The sequence below is a fragment of the Rhea pennata genome, chromosome 10 (genome assembly GCF_028389875.1).
Source record: "Rhea pennata isolate bPtePen1 chromosome 10, bPtePen1.pri, whole genome shotgun sequence".
Lineage (NCBI taxonomy): Eukaryota > Metazoa > Chordata > Aves > Rheiformes > Rheidae > Rhea > Rhea pennata.
The window spans coordinates 24,552,727-24,569,985 of NC_084672.1; the positions used below are offsets into that span (position 1 = coordinate 24,552,727).

The 17,259-nt window shown below is 41.5% G+C and overlaps 2 protein-coding genes and 2 non-coding genes across 4 annotated transcripts; 1 reads left to right on the plus strand and 3 right to left on the minus strand.

The window, feature by feature from the left end:
• Positions 1-2,328: 2,328 nt before the first annotated feature.
• Positions 2,329-2,400, plus strand: TRNAM-CAU (transfer RNA methionine (anticodon CAU)). The gene has a single exon. It is a non-coding gene; the product is annotated as a tRNA-Met (tRNA).
• A 181-nt stretch (positions 2,401-2,581) lies between these two features.
• On the minus strand, positions 2,582-2,655 carry TRNAI-AAU (transfer RNA isoleucine (anticodon AAU)). Its single transcript has one exon. It is a non-coding gene; the product is annotated as a tRNA-Ile (tRNA).
• A 2,739-nt stretch (positions 2,656-5,394) lies between these two features.
• Positions 5,395-6,330, minus strand: LOC134144845 (olfactory receptor 10A5-like). The gene has a single exon (XM_062584055.1). The coding sequence runs from the start codon at positions 6,328-6,330 to the stop codon at positions 5,395-5,397; it is 936 nt and encodes a 311-aa protein (XP_062440039.1).
• A 5,230-nt stretch (positions 6,331-11,560) lies between these two features.
• LOC134144846 (olfactory receptor 5AP2-like) lies at positions 11,561-12,538 on the minus strand. Its single transcript, XM_062584056.1, has one exon. The coding sequence runs from the start codon at positions 12,536-12,538 to the stop codon at positions 11,561-11,563; it is 978 nt and encodes a 325-aa protein (XP_062440040.1).
• Between the last annotated feature and the right edge of the window lie 4,721 nt (positions 12,539-17,259).

Here is a 17,259-nt window from a genome sequence, read left to right on the forward strand (position 1 = left end):
TTGCCTCCCCCTCTTTCCTCAGCTAGTTTCACATTTGCATTTTGTTTGCTGTTTATCCTTATGCATCTCTAGCTTGGAATACCTCCTATGTTACACCTACCCATCTGTCTCAAAGTCCAGATCTTCCCCCACCACATTCTTCTGAGCTCTGCTGCACACTCGCAGTCTGCAGCTCTGCATTTCTCCCTTCCTGCTATCCAGTTTTCTTAGACCTGCTGTCCTATACTCCCTTCTGCACCATCTAGATGAATAAAAGTGCTCAGTGTGCACTTTTGTATCATGTTGCTTCAAAACATTTGCCGCTTTGAGCATATATGTGGGCTCAGTAGGTGAGGCACCCCCAGAGCAGGTGTTGCTTTTGCATTTCTGGAGCCCTTTGATGGAAGAGTGTACCTTCTGCTCAGCCTGCTTGCTTTCTGTGATGTGATGTCCGCCTTGGTGGATGATGTGAGAATGGTGGATGTTTTCCTTGACTTTAGGAAGACTTTTCAACCTAGTTTCCCATAGTGTCCTTGCAGCCATGTTGGGGAGATGTGGCTGGATGGGTGGACTAAGATCTACGGAATGCTGACTGGACTGCTGTCCTCATGTGCAGTGGTCAGAAGTTGGAAGTCCACCCAGCAGACAATTACATATGGCTTTCCTCAGGGCTTGGTGCTGCTTGACAGAATTGAATGTGGTATGATTCACATCATACCAGCGTGGTGTGGATGAGGATGATGTTAACCATCAAATATTTCTCCAACTTGATGAACAAAGAGTGAAGCCTTCTTGCTGCTTGTAGGCCCACTTGAAGTACTTCAGGTTTTGGAGGCACAAGTGAGGATGATGTTAAGTTTACTTAATGTAAGTGAACCACCTTGCAGATATGTGGACATACAGGAACTCCCCTGTTCCCTGTGATGGTTATGGTGACCTTGTTTGTGAAAATACAGGGATGGCAGGGCTGGTTGCTGAGCAGTTGGATTAGCAACAGCACACAATGTTAAACCATGATAATGTGATCGTGGTACTGTGGGGGGGATGAGTTTAATGCATGGATTTGAGTATCTAGCAGAATTTATAAGTTTAATTAAGAGTCAAATGTTTGGGGAATGAGTAAGTATAAAGAATATTTTATTGTTGCAGGGTGGTTCCTTCTGACTTGTTTTCCAGGAATGATGTGCTGAGACACTTGGATTTTAGCAATACTGACAGTTAACCTTATGTCTTCTGACCAAAGGCCTTGTACGGCAAACATTTTGGTGAAGTTCATCAAGAAAGGACTATTGCAAAGGAACGAGCAGGTCTGAGTCTCGATCCAATGTGAACAAGCAAGCCCCCTTAGCAGTGGGGATGCATGTGCAGCTCAGGCCCCCTTGTATCCTGGCCCCAGTACTTCTCTGCTGATAGTGCTATGGTGCCCCAGGACCCTGGGGTGGCAGTGCCGGGTCCTAGAGGGGATGCAGCATCACAGGCTGTCACTGGTGGGCAATGAGGCTGGTCTGTGCTGGGTCTGGGCCAGTATTGCTGCAGGAGAGAGTCCTTCAGTAATTTTTCCTGGTGTCTTCAGCGTGATGGCCTTGAGTGTGTGGGAGGTGGGTGAGCTGTCACCCAAACCCATCCCAGCGTGTCACCCAAGAGTGTTCAAGCTTCTCTGCCTCTTTTTGGCCTGCCTTAGGCCTTGGCAGCTGAAAACCCTGCCAGCTCCTTGGCCCCAGGATCTGTGGTCTGGGGAAGGTAAAGGGGGCTGCAGGGACTCGTTATCCTTGGCAACCTGCTCAGAGACGATGATCTCCACAGCTGTCTTCCCAGCCTTGTCTGGGGCAGGGAGATGGTGCGTTATTTCCTCCCTGCCCCACTCCTGTGTCTGACCCCTGGAGCTGACTCCCAGACCCATGTCTGACTCTCAGCTGCAAATCTCACCCCAGCTGTGGCTGCATCCCCGCATCTGGCCCCTAGCCCCATCTGTGTCCGACTCCCAACCACATCCCTGAACGCCTCAGAGCTGCGTGCCTGTGTCTGACCACCAGCACCACGTCTGACCCCTCTCACAGCCCCATCCCTGTTTCCTCCAGGGCTTGTGGAGCTGTGAGGGCTCCCAGTTTGCAACCAGGTCTCAGTGCTGCTGGTGCTGCAGCAAGGTGCACTCAGGCAGGGTCAGGGCAGGATGTGGCAGAGGAATGTTGGGGTCTTTCCTGGCCAGCACAGAGCCAGGCAAGAGGGATGCTGTTTGTAGGTCACTGTGGGGCACCCACAGGAGCCTCTTGCAGAAATGATGGGAAATGTTGGGAAGTATGTGCACCACTGTATCTATAACAGGCAATGGGAGGAAGTCACAGTAGGGAGAGCAGAGTGGCGCAGCGGAAGCGTGCTGGGCCCATAACCCAGAGGTCGATGGATCGAAACCATCCTCTGCTAGTTTTTTTTTTTTCGTTTTTTTTTTCCTCCCCCTGCTTCCCTCGCTGCCTCCACACCGTTCGTACCGCACACCCGAGGTCTGCGGAGCGTCGTGTGGACCTCTGCACTAACGGCGGTCAGCAGTGGCGGCGAAAAGCAGAGGGTCGTGAGGAGCGGGGGGAGGGGTGGAGAAAAAGTCAAGTGGCCCGTACGGGGATCGAACCCGCGACCTTGGCGTTATTAGCACCACGCTCTAACCAACTGAGCTAACCGGCCACATGATAGTCTTGTCCTCCTAGCCCGCCCTGCAGTACTGTAGGAGTGCGGTGCCTCGCAGTCAGGCTGCGAGAGCGGAGTACGAGCGCCCTCAGCTGCGGAAGTGAGGTGGGAGCAGGACGGGGAAAAAAAAGAAAATAGCAGAAGATGGTTTCGGTCCATCGACCTCTGGGTTATGGCCCAGCATGCTTCTGCTGCGCCACTCTGCTTTTTGAGAAACACATTTGCCACCACCTCTAATAGAGGTAGCACTGTTTGCCCTCCCTTACTCTAGGACTGCTCCCGTGGTGGCCCTGCGGGGCTGGATGAACAGTGCTGGCCTCCCCTCATTCCAGCAGTGCACCCATCCTGTGTGAAATCACACCATAACAGCCGTGGATGATCACGTGAGTGTGCAGGCAGGTAAGCGGCTACCTTGGGTGGCTGCCCATCTGCTGGGAGTAATAGCTCTGAGCTCCCCCCAGAGAAGAAAAACAAAGGGTCCCCTGTGTCCCTAAAAACCACATCCAGAAAATGCCTTTCTGGGATGTTGTCCTGCAGTAGCTGTCACTTGCCTGCTGCATACAACTGCCGGCTGCATAGGCTTGTAGGAAAATGAACAAGTTCCTAGTGGGGAGTGTAAAAGAATGACAGTGGGTGTGTTTTTTGCACAGATCTCTTTCAGATTTGGGGACCTGATTTGCAAATGCCAAAAATGCTGGCTGTTAGGAGAGTTAAAGATTTCTGGAAAACAAACAAAAGAAAATGAAAAATCTGGGGATTGTGCTACTCATTTGTGCTACTTCAAATCCACCTGAAAGTGCATCAGGTAATTCACACTGGTTCCGTGGAGCAAGAGTTGAGTGTGAAAGGAGGGCACCCTACTGGTGCTGCAGTTCGGCTCCTGTTCTGGAGGAGAAACTGATACTGTTACCTGAGCAGCTTTCTCAGAGCAGAGCCCATTTGGCCTTGCAAGGAGTGTGCAGCAATGACCGCCCTTCTTCCTGCATTCTCACTCCTACAGCTCTGGTTTCAAATGGATGCAAGGAAGTGTGTGGGGGAAACCTCCTTGAGGCTGGTGTTATGCCACCTCAATAGTCCACAGATCTTTCTGTCCCCATTGCTGACTTTCTTGAGATGATCCTGCCTTGTAGCATGTCTCTGCTTGATGCATATTGCCAGGCTTTGCTGCTAGCATAGCATCCAGCCAGTGGTGTAACAGCCAGACCTTGTCTTGAAGCCAGTCAGACCCATCACCAGCCACATTTGTGGCTGCTGCCTGCTTCAGCCACCTGGGAGCGCAGGACCTGCTAGGGCTCTGTGCCAAGCTCCTCCTCAGCTAAGCATCATGTCCCACATGCTTTGCTTTGTACACCCAGAGATGTGGAAGGCATCCAGTCAAGGACCTGAGAAGGGCTTGACAGGGCTAATACGTAGTTCAGCTTATGGGGCTCTTGCTGCCTGTGTGGTGAGAGTCTGGACCTTGTCCCATGTTGGCATGCTGAGATTCTGGTGTATGCTGGGGTCGTGCTCAGAGAATGTGGCTTTTCATGCTTCATTGCTGCATCCTGACATGCTGCTTTTCTTTGTACCCATGTTCCATACTGCACAGGAAGGTCTAGCAATGTGCTTGCCCTTGCTTTCGAGCTAGTTTTGTGCTGGTGTTGGTTTGCAGTTGCGGTAGAGCAGCAATATTCAGTTCTGGCAGCATATGGAAACATCTCAGGCAGCATAGTTCCTAAGCATTACCCATGCAGCAGAGGATGTATCATGCTCATTTCTCCAGAGGAATGATGGATAAGGGACATGGAGACTGGATGCAATTTCCTAACGCTTATCTGGAATGGCAACTGGAGGCCTTTTCAATTGCCCATAGAGTGCGTAAACATCCCCTGATTAAATTTTCCGCATAGGCATGATTTGAAATGTCCTTGGGTTTCTGCAGTCCCCATGGTTATTTCTTTTATATTTGGGCTTCCCATAACATGGACTTATGGGAAACTCACCTTTTTGTGCTGAAAGTTGGAACTAGAATAGGATGACCTAGAATGTTTCTAGCAGCACTAGATACCTATATTCAAGCAACCAAATCAAGTTTCTCTCACCTGTGCAGCTGAATCTCTCCTTAAATGCTACAGATTGTATTGACTATATTGTGATTGACTTTGATGAGGCATGTAGGCACTAATTTGCACATAGCCACCTACAATTAGATGTCTTAATCTTCAACTGAGTCTCATCCCTATACTCAATTGAATCTCTCTCCTTACTCTTTACTGTCTGGTAGGAGGAACTAATTACCATGTGATCGGTTGTACTAATATGCCAGCAATTACTTAGCATATTTTCCATGAAAATATTCATGACTTTTTTTCTAGATCTTTCTGGAATTTTGCTGCATATTAGATTTTTTCTGTATGCTGGAGTCATGTTTTCTTATGACAATAATTAATTTTATATACTCTTGAAGGTTAATCATTGAATAGAAAAAGGACAAAAGGTTTAAAGACACTGTAATTAATGTACAGATTTTATGGTTCAATTCTGTAGCCTATGTAATATTTTGGAAACTTACATTAAGTATACTTCTTAGTTCAATACATAGATGATTTACATTTCTTAGTATTTTCCAATAAAAAGTAAAATGATCAAACTCTAAAGGCTTTGAGGAACACCAATTCCTTGATATATAATATTTCAAGTGTGAACATTGTCAGAAAATCAGTGATACTATCTGGGCAGAGACATCTTGCTGAAGAATTATCTCCTTCCAAATGTCTTCCTCAGAGCATTTTTCACTTCTTTGTTTCGTAAGCTGTAGATGATTGGGTTCAGCATAGGAGTTACTACTGTGTAAGAAAGAGCCACCAATTTCTTGCTATTTAGTGAAAGACTGGATTTTGGCTTTAAATGGATCAGGCCAGTTGTGCAATAGAACAGTGTCACCACCATGAGGTGAGCAACGCAGGTGGAGAAAGCTTTGTGCCTTCCCTCAGCGGATGGTATTTGGAGGATAGCACAGATTACCTGGATGTAAGATGCTGCTATCAAGATAAATGGGATCAAAACAATTATAACAGTGGCAATGAACACAAGCAGCTCAAATAAGTGTGTGTCTGCACAAATTAGGTCCATAATAGGGGAAATATCACAGAAGAAATGCTCAATCTCCTTTGAGCTGCAAAAAGAGTAGCTAAACAGCCAACCAGTAAGTCCTACAGCAAATGGAATACCAGAAATCCAACATGCGATGACCATAAGAAGACACATTCTCCTGTTCATTGTGGTGGCATAACGCAAGGGATGGCATATAGCCATGTATCGGTCATAAGCCATGGCACACAAAATAAAACACTCAGATGTGACAAAGTATATGACAAAGTAAAGTTGCAGGGCACAGACAGAAAAAGAGATGACCTTTCTCTCCAACAACAAATCTACAAGCATCTTGGGCACTATGTTTAATGAAAGGCAAATTTCAATTAAAGACAAATTTTTGAGAAAATAGTACATAGGAGTGTGCAAGTTAGGGTTAGTGGTTGTAATTACAATAATGAGAGTATTACCAGTCATTGTGATCAAGAAAATCAGAAGGATCCCCTCAAAAAGGAAGATCTGAAGGGTGGCAAGGTGTGAGAACCCTTGCAAGGTGAAATAGGTCCAATTTCTGAGCCATGGTGTTTCAGCAGTTTCCATCTGAAAGAGATGTTCCTCAGAGGTTTTCTAACTTAGCCTGCATGACCCAACACAGAAGAAATAAAGAAGGGAGTGTTTATAGGGATGACGATGTAATAGTGAATTGCTCTGAAAACAGTTCCATTATTCAGCAGGCTGGGTGATCAACTACAAATGGGCAAATAACATCCATCTATAATCAACCTAATAAAAATCCTTATGATAACAACAAAGATATAGGAAAAACACTCACATTAAATGCCAGAAGAAATAAGTTTTCCCCCTTTGTTTTGTTTATAATTTCCTTGCTTTCCTTTTAATTCAGCTATGATGTTGCCACGTCTACTTGGCATTTCAGGGCAACTGATTTTTTTTTTTGGAAAAATATTTTCACCAACAATTTATGTATCTTATTTTCTATGTGTGCAAAATATGGGTTTATTTCCTACAGAAGTGTAACTTATTTAAAATATTTGCTTTATTTTTAGGAAAAAATATTTCCCCTTATTTTCACACAGATATACACACATGTATCCATATCTATATCTGTATCTGTATCTATAGCTATATATCTCAAAATAACTTGGAAAATAGATTTGTTGATGGTACATTTGTATATTTGACAGTTTGAAGAGTGGATAAAGCATGTATTTGGCTATTTATTCTCATTGCTACTAAAATATAAACAATGACATACTAAATTTATGGGTTTTTAGTCATCATCATTCTTTATTCAGCTCCTTGAACAATTGCTTATTGATTTCATGTTTTAAAAAACCTTTTTCCGGAGATCTCTACAATCTAGCTGTCCATATTTAGCTGTTTGCAATGTAGATGTCCATACCTGAGGTAAATGTTTTAATTGCCTTTGTAGCTGGTATAAAGACAAGTAGATAAAGAAGGTAAGTCAGAAACCTAGATTATATGTCTCACTTCATTCAGATATCTGCATGGATATCTCTTGCCTGGAAGAATTTCTCTCTATTCCTTATCACAGAAAGGAGCAGCTATACGCATTACGGAAAGCAGTATGAGCTGAGAAAGGTTGTATCTCTTCTGGATGCTCTTCAGTTTCTCAATCTTTCACTTGAATGGGGAACCCTCAAATTGGATGCTGTTCTCCACAGGTGGCTGCACAAGTACCAAACAGGGGGGAGTAGATGCTTCCCTCAACCTTCTGGCTAGCTCTTGCTAGATGGTTATCCCTCATCACCTCATGAATGCACTGCCGGCTCATATTTGACTTGCCCTCCCCCAGTACACACACATCCTTTTCTGCAGAACTGCTCCCCAGAAGGCCAAGTCCTTGATTTATACCCATGCATGTTTTGTCCCAGGGTTAGGTTCTGGCATTTGCCTTGGCTGAACTTCATGAAGTTCCTGCTGACCCATTCCTCCTGCTTCCTGAGGTCCCTCTGAAAGGTGACCCTGCTTTTCATGGTATGGACCTCTAACCCTGTTCTCAAAGCACTGTCATCTAAAAACTCCTGAGGAGGTTCTCCATTCTATCATGCCAGTCACTGATGAAAAAGTGAAACAGTATCAGTCTCAGTAACAGATTGTGAAGAATGCCTCTCTCAGGCAACTGCCAGCTAGATTTCAGACTGTTGACCACTACTTTCTAAAGCCTGATGGTCCAGGTAATTTCTTCAACTACCTATTAGTATTCCCATCCAGTATCTGTATCTACAATATATCTACACGGCTAGTACAGGAGACTGCCAAAAACTCTGCTGAAGTCAAGATAAATGACACTCTCACCCACTGAACATCTCAGCATAGAAAGGTGTCAGGTCGGTCAGGAATGACATTTTTGGTAAATCTGTGCTGATACACACCCCTTCTTGTCCTTCATGTGCCTGAACACGATGATTTGCTCCATATTCTTCCTAGTGGCTGAGGTAAGCCTGACCAGTCTGCTATTCATCTTCTTTCTTGGCCTTCTTGAAGATAGGTACAATATTTACTTTTTTCCTGTCATCAGGAATCTCCGTGGTGGCCACAGCCTGCCAAAGATGGCAAACAGCAGTCTCACAGTGGCACCAGCAAGTTCCCTCAGTACCCTCTGCTTCATCCTGCCCAGTCCCTATGGATTTACATAGGTTACTGAAGTACTCTGCAACTTGACTGCACTGCTTTGGGAAGCACTTCTCACTCCCAAACTGTGCAGCTACTTTGTTTCTAAAAGCCTTTGTGTTGTTATCTGCAAACATCCATATGGTAAGGATCAGCAGCAGAGCTACTAATTTACATTTCCCTTAAAGCCTGAAAATAAATAAAGACATTTAGATGTTATTTGTGCCATCCTTTGGAAGTAAACTAAAATAGACTAAATGTCAGAAGTACTTGATTTTCTTAAATCTCAAAAGAAGTCTTAACATTTAGCTCAGACATCAGTGTCCACTGCAGATGTCTCAGAAGCATTCTATCCTGCCTTATAAAGATACAAATATATTTTCTCTTGAGTCATCTATACTAATACATGTTTTTTCTTGCCAATTTCTGTTACCATAAAGTCTAGAAAATAATGATATACCTCAATTTTCATGAGAAGCAATCGAGAGTTTTTGATATGATGTCTTTGTTCCTCATTTCAGATACCAGGATACTCTTTTCCCCTTTTTGCACACTTCGTGTCTGTGAAGAGAGTTTCATGCAGGATCCTGAATAGTCCATGAGCTTTCTCTGTTTTTCTGAACTGCATTTTATCTTACATGTCTGTCTCTCTGAGATGGGAAACCTTCTCTACATTCATTACAAGTATACTCAGAAGGCAAAACATTTCCCTTGGTATTGTAGCAGATTGAACAACTTAAATTAGTGAAAGTTCACTATTCTTTTTTTTTTTCTTACTTGAGTAGAAACAATAAAATTAAGAATAATTAAGTTAAAAGTTAAAAATAAAACAGGGAAAATGTGATTTTCCATTGGAATGTAATGGAACGAGGGAAAAACCGGTAGCTAGATACCTTTTTTGAATTGTTAATGAAGTCTGTCTTGATGGAGAGAAACAAAATCCCAAGCAAATCAAACCATTTGTTTTAGACAGCAATCTGAGGATGGATAAATCGCGTTCTGGAAACAACTCTCTTTTTATTAACATGAAGGTAGCAGAATATGTCATTTAACAAAAATGTCTACATTTGGATGGACAAGCTTAGGTGAAATGGTTCCTACAGGTATTCAGAAAATTAGAAATTCATGTTTACAAAACTAGTTTTTGAAATGCATCTGAGACATTTGTAATCCAACATTTTGACTGTTGCTGATGCACTTAGTGTGTTTGAAATGCTCTAGAGTATCCAAAACTTCCACATAAAGCTAGCAAATATATTGATTTTTCTTACAGGTCTCCTGTAGGAGACCTATGTGCTTCTGGAACATTACTGGAGGCCAGATAAGATACTCTCAGGTATCTCAAAGGGCACTGAAGGTTTGTGTTTGGCCAATGATTTTATCTCTAAATATTGAGAGAGCCTGCCATAGAATCACTCCCTCCATAGTCAAAGGAGAGGAACAGGCACTTCTCTCATATCATGAGAACTCCAAAATGTCACAGTATGGAAATGTCTTTTTTTTTTTTTTTTTTTTTTTTTTTTTTTTTTTTTGTCCAGTGAGTATGCTGGGACACTAGGTGATTAGCATGCATACAGAATTTATATTGCAGGTACCCAACTGTTAACTAGTTTTCTAGACATCTATTAGAGTAAATGAAGAGCTATAGACATTTTTTGAGCTGGTAAGCAGATTCAGGTTAACCTACTGTAGATATGTGAATGCTTCCTATATTCTTAAGTTAGCCAAGGCATGGGAAAGCTCTTTCAGTCTCATATAGCTTCATTTGTCCTGTGGTATCATTTCTTCCTATTTCTGCTAGCCACCTCTCCAACTGTTCCTTCCTTCAGACCCCAGGAATGCTCCCCTAGCCTTTTCTTACTTCACCCTGCTAACTGCTCTCAAGAGACATTTCTTTGCCATGATGGCCACCCCTGGTCCTATGCTTCACTTCTTACTCTACTTGCTGCTCCTGCTGTCTGTTCTCTAGTGCTTATTGCACTGCTAGACACTGTAGAGAAATGTGAAGCTTTTCTAGCCATATTATTTATTTACATTTTTTAACCATGTTAAATCTCAGTAAGAATATGCATAGCAATCACAATTCTATAACCTATAGAAGATTCCTAAACAAATCTGCCTATTTCATAGCTCACAGAAAACTCTTCCTCTAGCTTTTCAGCCCTTCTTATTTTTAAGTGTTTCTGCTGTTTGCATCCTACCCTTGGAAACAACTGCTTTAGATTAGGGTAGTCACTTGAATCTCACTCACTTAGACAGACTTGTTTACCTTATACTTCTATACATAGGAAAGGTTTTCCTAACTAATACTTTCACTGCTGTTCCAACAGAAATTGTTTTCAAGGAGAATAAAACAATATATACAAAATGAACTAATTTCAACTTGGTGAAAAAAGTCCTTTCCATTTAACTCCTCTCCTCTCCACTAAACTTCAACAGGGCATGCATTCCTTTTTGGAAGTTGTCGTGATGATGTGGGTGTTTTTCTTTCACTTTAAGGTTTCAATCATGAATCCAAATATGGGTAACATTTAATTAATTTTAGACTGTCTAGCCTGTATGCTCTCCCATGTGAGCTGGCTGGCTAACTTCCTTAATTCTTCAGTGGAGTGAATTGAACCCTTCTAGAACACTGTTTTTGCTACCTCAAAACAGACATCCAGAACAGACCAGATGAATTGTGTTCAAGAATATGTTTCTCTCTCTCTTCATTTGCAAAGAAGAGAGTCCAGATAACTATCTTGGACACAGATTTCTACATTGTAGATGTAAAAACTAAGATTAATCCAGAACATAATATTATAAAGTATGGTCTACCCAGTCTAAATTAAATTTCAACTCATTCTGAACCGAATTTCAGTTGTAGTGAAAAGAAAGAAAAAAAGGAAAGAAGACAAGCAGGCAGGCAAGAGGGTATAATGTGCAATAATGTATCTACAGTGTTTATTTTGCTTAATTTGTGATGTTGATTACATTGCTTAATTCACATTTACTACATTTGTTGTCTTTCTCCATACTTCACAAATTGATGGCAATACTATATTACTTCTATTATATTATTTCTTTCTTTGCTCATTTATTTTAAAGATGCATAGCTATTCATTCCCAAGTTTTATTCAAATTAACTATATTCACATGCCATGTAGTTGTGTCTGAACATTTAAGTCACTATGGATTATTTCTCTTTTTTAAAAATACAAAGCAATTCTCTGAAATCCAGTAATTTACTTGTCTGCTTTTGCAGAGCTTCCTTTACGTCTTTGTTTCTCAAAGTGTAGATGAGGGGATTGACCAAGGGAGTGAGAATGGTGTAAAAGGCAGAGAAGACTTTGTTCAGAGATATTTGAGTATTGTAAGGAGGAAATACATAGACAGTTAATATTGACCAGTAAAAAAGTATCACCACAATAAGGTGTGAGGAGCAAGTGGAAAAGGCCTTCTTCCTTCCAGTGGCAGAAGGAATCCTCATGACTATGACAATGATGGACAAATAGGATGAGAATGTCAACAGAAATGGAGGCAGTGAGCATATGCCTGCCACAACAGAAGTGACAAGTCCCACCACATGAGTGTCACTACAGGAGAGTTTTATGATTGGGAAGGAATCACAGAAAAAATGTTCAATTTCATTGGGACCACAGAAGTCTAAATTTGAGATCAGGAACATCAATATAGAATTAGACAGAAAGCCACTTATCCAAGATGCAGCACCAAGCTGTAGACAGAGCTTGCCATTCATACATATTGGATAGTGCAGGGGTCTGCACACTGCTAGGTACCTGTCATAGGACATCACTGCCAGGAGATAACACTCTGCAGCTGCTAAACAACCAAAGAAATAGTATTGTGTAAAACATCCATTGACTGAAATACTTCTGTCTCCATCCACATAGCTAAACAGCATCCTCGGCAAGATGTTTGAACTGTAGCAGATTTCCAAGCAGGACAAATTGCCCAGGAAAAAGTACATTGGGGTGTGAAGGTGCCGATTAGCCACGACCAGCACAACAATGGAAATGTTCCCAGTTATGGTCACCGTGTAGATTGCCAGGAATATCAGGAAGAGAAGAGAATGTACTTCAGGGCCATTCCCAAATCCCTGGAGGATGAATTCTGTGACAGCTGTTTTGTTTTTCCATTCTAGCTGTGACATGGCTTTCATTTTTATGAAAAAAGGAGCTGTTAGCACCAATGAAGACCTTGACAGTTAAGACAGAAAAAAGATATACTCAAGCAATGAATATTTCTTAATAGAAGGGAGGAGTAAAGAGAAAAAAAGTCCTTGCATTATGAGACATGTCCTCTGATATCTACACAGATTTCTCATTCACTAGGGCTCACAAGGTCAATCCTTTTATTCCAGGTACTGAAAAGAGCACTTAAAACTGAAGTAATGCACCCATGCTTTTCCCGTGGGCAAGGAGTCTTTCTGACAAATTTCAAACCTGTGTAAGCAAATTAAAAATTAACTTCTTTTTCTGTTAGAAACCATCACAAGTTTGCCCTATTTCATTCCGATATGAAAAACAAATATTTGGTCTGATTGCTGTAATAGGAGCAGAATCATATTTCCTTTGCTAATATGCATAGATGTATATTGTATTTTCATTATCTATGTAACCACCTTTAATGTGTTCATTTTTCTTATTTGAAGGAGGCTGAAAGAGAACAGAATCATGAACTAATGTAGATGGCAGGGAATTTAAGAAATTGTGAAATCCAAAGGCCTCCAGTGGAAAAAAGTATGAAGAATATGTATATCCTCATTAATATATGCTCTTCTATCTGTCAAAGAACTCCAAGACACACAAACACCTTCCAGTTGTCTCAGCATCCAGTATTGTCAGCAGACAGAATGAAGGACTCCAGATTGCAGCGGTCACATTCACCCTACTATGAACAGAATTAATCCTCTTCTGAAAGTAATGTCACCTTTCACTGATGATGTTTAGTGGACTACTTTTTTTCAGATACTTAATTGAAAAAGCACAGTTTAGCTGAAATCTGCTGTTTATCATAGTGCTCTTTTTTCTATGTACTGGATTGCCTCAGTCCCTCTAAATTTCCTTAACAATTCAATTTTCCAAAACTCTTGTGGTTTTGACTGGTCTTTTCTGACTTTTTCAAAGTGTATTCTTAAAATTCAGTGGCCAAAACTGGACGCAATACTGTGAATAAGATAATACCAGCAAAGGAATTGAACAGAAGAGCTACTTCTCTTTTCTTCTGTATAGACTCTTCATGTCACCTCTGCTTTTATCCAGATAGGTGTGGAGTTGGAAGAGGTACTAACAACCTTAAGGGGATGCATTGATGGGGTGTGTTTTTTAAATCCATGCGACTGGCAACACAAATTCCAACCGTGACCCTCCGCAGACTGGAAGGAACAATCTTCCACTCCAGGGTTTCCTAAACACATTCTCTGTTAGATTCACAAGCTATGGCTTTTTCCAGCCCACTGTCTTCCCAAAGACAGTATTCCAGTTTAGCAGTGTCTATCTGAGTCTTCTTCAGTAGTATTACTGTCACCTTACTTGGAATATCTGCAGTATAGACATCTGCATCTAAAGTATTTACCTCAGACTCCTTTCGGAGTCTACAGAGAGAAGTTAGCACTTGAGATTAATTCACTCAACATGTTTTAGATACCTACATTGTAAGAGCTTAATAATCCATGGAAATTGTCTATCTCCTTCCAATGACAAGAGCAGCAGTTCAGATACAGAAATCAACTGTTGCAATGCAGGCTGCACTCCCAGTTAGATGTTATTCACTGCATGTGTGCGCTATAGGGAGGTGACTAGACACTACGATAGTGAATGCAATATAAAGACAGTCATCCAATCACTTTTAATTGGACTGCTTTTGGTAGCATAACTCTGTAAGATTTTCACATTTCTTTGCATAGATGTAATTTAAAATTTTACATTAAAGCTTATTTGTTCAAAACTCCAATGCTGAGCCAATTTACCAGCATTTGACAACTCAGATCACTGAAAGTATGTCCCATTTCAGTGCCAATTAATAAACTTTTTAGAGCAACACTATTTCTTACCTGAAGCCAAAGGGACATTGAAACCTGATCCAACAGTCTTTCATTTTTCAAGGTTTGGTACTGAGCTTTATTTTCTTCAGAAACTGGATTTTCTTGTAAAAAAAAAAAAAAGAATTATAGCACTTTTCTTGGCAAAGAAATCCCAGAAGATTGTTCTCATCTTTCTGTTTTGTTATCAGCTGAATATATCAACTTTTCTTTTCTGTTCTAACAAGCAGATGGTGTTCCTCCTTTCACCTTCTTCCTTAAAAACATTTTCAGAGCTGAGGCTGGTGAATCATCCCAGGGGACAACCAACCAAACAAAAACCTAAGAGAGATTGATTCATCAAACTCATATGCACGTAAATAATTGTTTGCTTCATGCACATTTGAGTTGCAATGCACTTTTAGTCTGAATTTTGATTACTTTGGAGACTGGATAAAATCATATTGGTAGATATCATGACAAATGAGTAAAAGATTACTATGGTGGTCATTGTTACTATCAATCCAGCACTCCCTTTGGGTTCTACGGAAGTTCCTAAGTCAAAAACTCACCAGGGCCTGGATTTACTACCAGGCTGCTATCTGAGTGCCAGTTATTTCAGTCAGCCTCTGGAGATGCTGCTCTATCTACTCATAATGTAGAGTGACTGTGCTCTTAACTTTGGTATCACAGCTAAGTGAGATTGTTCCAGGGCCCTGGTCTTCAACCAGGTCTTCTCAGCTTGCATTAGAAGGCCAGGTGGACTGCAGTTTATCTGTTGGTTAAGGTTCAGATTGTTTAATCTCCAAGGCCAGACAGAAACAGGTTATTGAATAAACATCTTTTGGTTTTCTTATTATTTACCGCTGTACATGCATTTTTCTGGAAAACAAACATTGGCCTAAATCAAGTTTAGTTTAATGTTCACTTTATCAGGCATAATGATAAAATGTTATCGTCAGGCACAATGATAAATGAGTTTCTTCCAGCGAAGACTCACATATTTGAAAAAAAAGTAATGCATTCACATATTGGAAAAAAAATGTAATAAGTGAAACACAATTTGGAAGGCAGCTATAAACATGCACCTTGAGGTGAGAGGGAAGGACCCACAGTGTTCAGGGCTAGGACCATTTAAAAGGCAACATACAACTCCACACAGTGTAACAGCTGGCTCAAGTCTCTTTTGAGCCGTGTTTGGTGCCCTGTGGTGTTAAAATGTGTGAGTATGCACATGCAAGCATGCTTGTGTGTGGGTGTGTATTTTCAGTTTACAGTGTGTTAAATAGTGAGGAGCTCATGGTACAATCTGACAGAATAAAGGTCTTAATAATGCTAAAGAGTATGAGCTCCACACTCTGGGGCCTGGTGTGAGGGGTTTATGTGGTGGATGCCAACACATACAATAACTGCTGTTATAATGTTAGAAGCCAGTATGGGATAGAGGAAGCCTAGCAATTTAATTGAGCTAGCTAATTGGAAGAGGATACTGGAGCAGAGGCAACAAGAACTCTGCCTTAGCTTTGTCTTGGTGGATACTATTGAATTAACTCCAAAGCAGAGCCCAGGAACAAGCAAACCTGCAAGCAGCTTGGGGGTTTTGGAACCAGCATCCAAGGATAAGCTAGAAAGCTAAATTATTTAAAAACATACGAATGCACTATGAATGTGCACAATGGCAAGTTTAGTTCCCTAGACTAAGAGACACCTCTGACATTTCTTCAGACACCTTCGTACTGTCAAAGACCTTTGAGGCATGTTCCAGGCATATGGCATGCCTTCTGTCATGCTATGAAATTTTACTCTAACAAGTTATGACATAGCCCTCTTATTTCAAGCACCTTGAAATAAAAAAAAAAAAAAATCACACAAAGTAACCGTTGTTCACATCCTTAAGGATATCAGAGATGGATAGGAGCAGACCTAGGCCAAAGGATGTAGAGTTGATGTGGCAAATCCATTTGGGTAACAGCCCAGAGAACCCTGTGGAACAGCTCTGAGAACATAACCCTGTCTGTATCGATTTCTAGGCAGTCAGATTTCTCTGCCTGGCATGACAAGACAGACATAATGGTGGTTGCAAAAAATAAGAGACAAAGATTGCTTTGAGTCAACTTGATAAGCCTTGAAAAGACAAAATACAAAAACATGGGGCAATTCAAGGACCACAGGATCCAACAAAGAGGAAAGGAGAGTTGTATTATATACCACTAGATGGGAGTGTAGTCAATCCAAAACATCAGTTTCTACCCCAGTAACTTCTGCTTTCAGCAGGTGCAGAGAGGTTGTGAATTGAACAGCAGGAACTGAATGCTGTACATTTTGACTGCTAATAGGAGATGAAATAAATTTGCCTCTAACATTCAAAATCTATCTGTTGACTTTCGCATGGGACACCCTTGACTTCCCACCCAACACCGACTCTGTCAATGCCAAGACAGGTTTCAAATGCCTTTGTTCAGCCAACAACAGTCTCAACTACATTGTTGCCATGATATCTGTATGGGGGTGCATATTAGAGGTTTTAGTTCGGAGAACAAGCCACCTCAGAAGACAAATCTCTGTATATTTCCATATAATCAATTCACAAATCATTAATTTATACCTAGCCTCGGATGGCTATCTATAGCCTCCATCTGGAAAGTGAAGAGAGGATAGTTACTGAGCAGTGTGAGTCATTGAAGTCCCAAACTTCAATGCATGACTGCATTTCGCAGTGGGAAAGTAATGCAAGATTCATGAGTAGTGAGAGGGACTCAGCTAGGAACTGTCCCACAGTGACTTCATAGTGATATTTTATGCATATTGTCTTCAATGCAAAAGGCACTATCTGCTGCTAGGGGGGAAAAAAA

Bases quoted from the DNA above. Each gene is read 5' to 3' on its own strand.
- LOC134144845 (XM_062584055.1), bottom strand. From the start codon at position 6,330: ATGGAAACTGCTGAAACACCATGGCTCAGAAATTGGACCTATTTCACC.
- LOC134144846 (XM_062584056.1), bottom strand. From the start codon at position 12,538: ATGTCACAGCTAGAATGGAAAAACAAAACAGCTGTCACAGAATTCATC.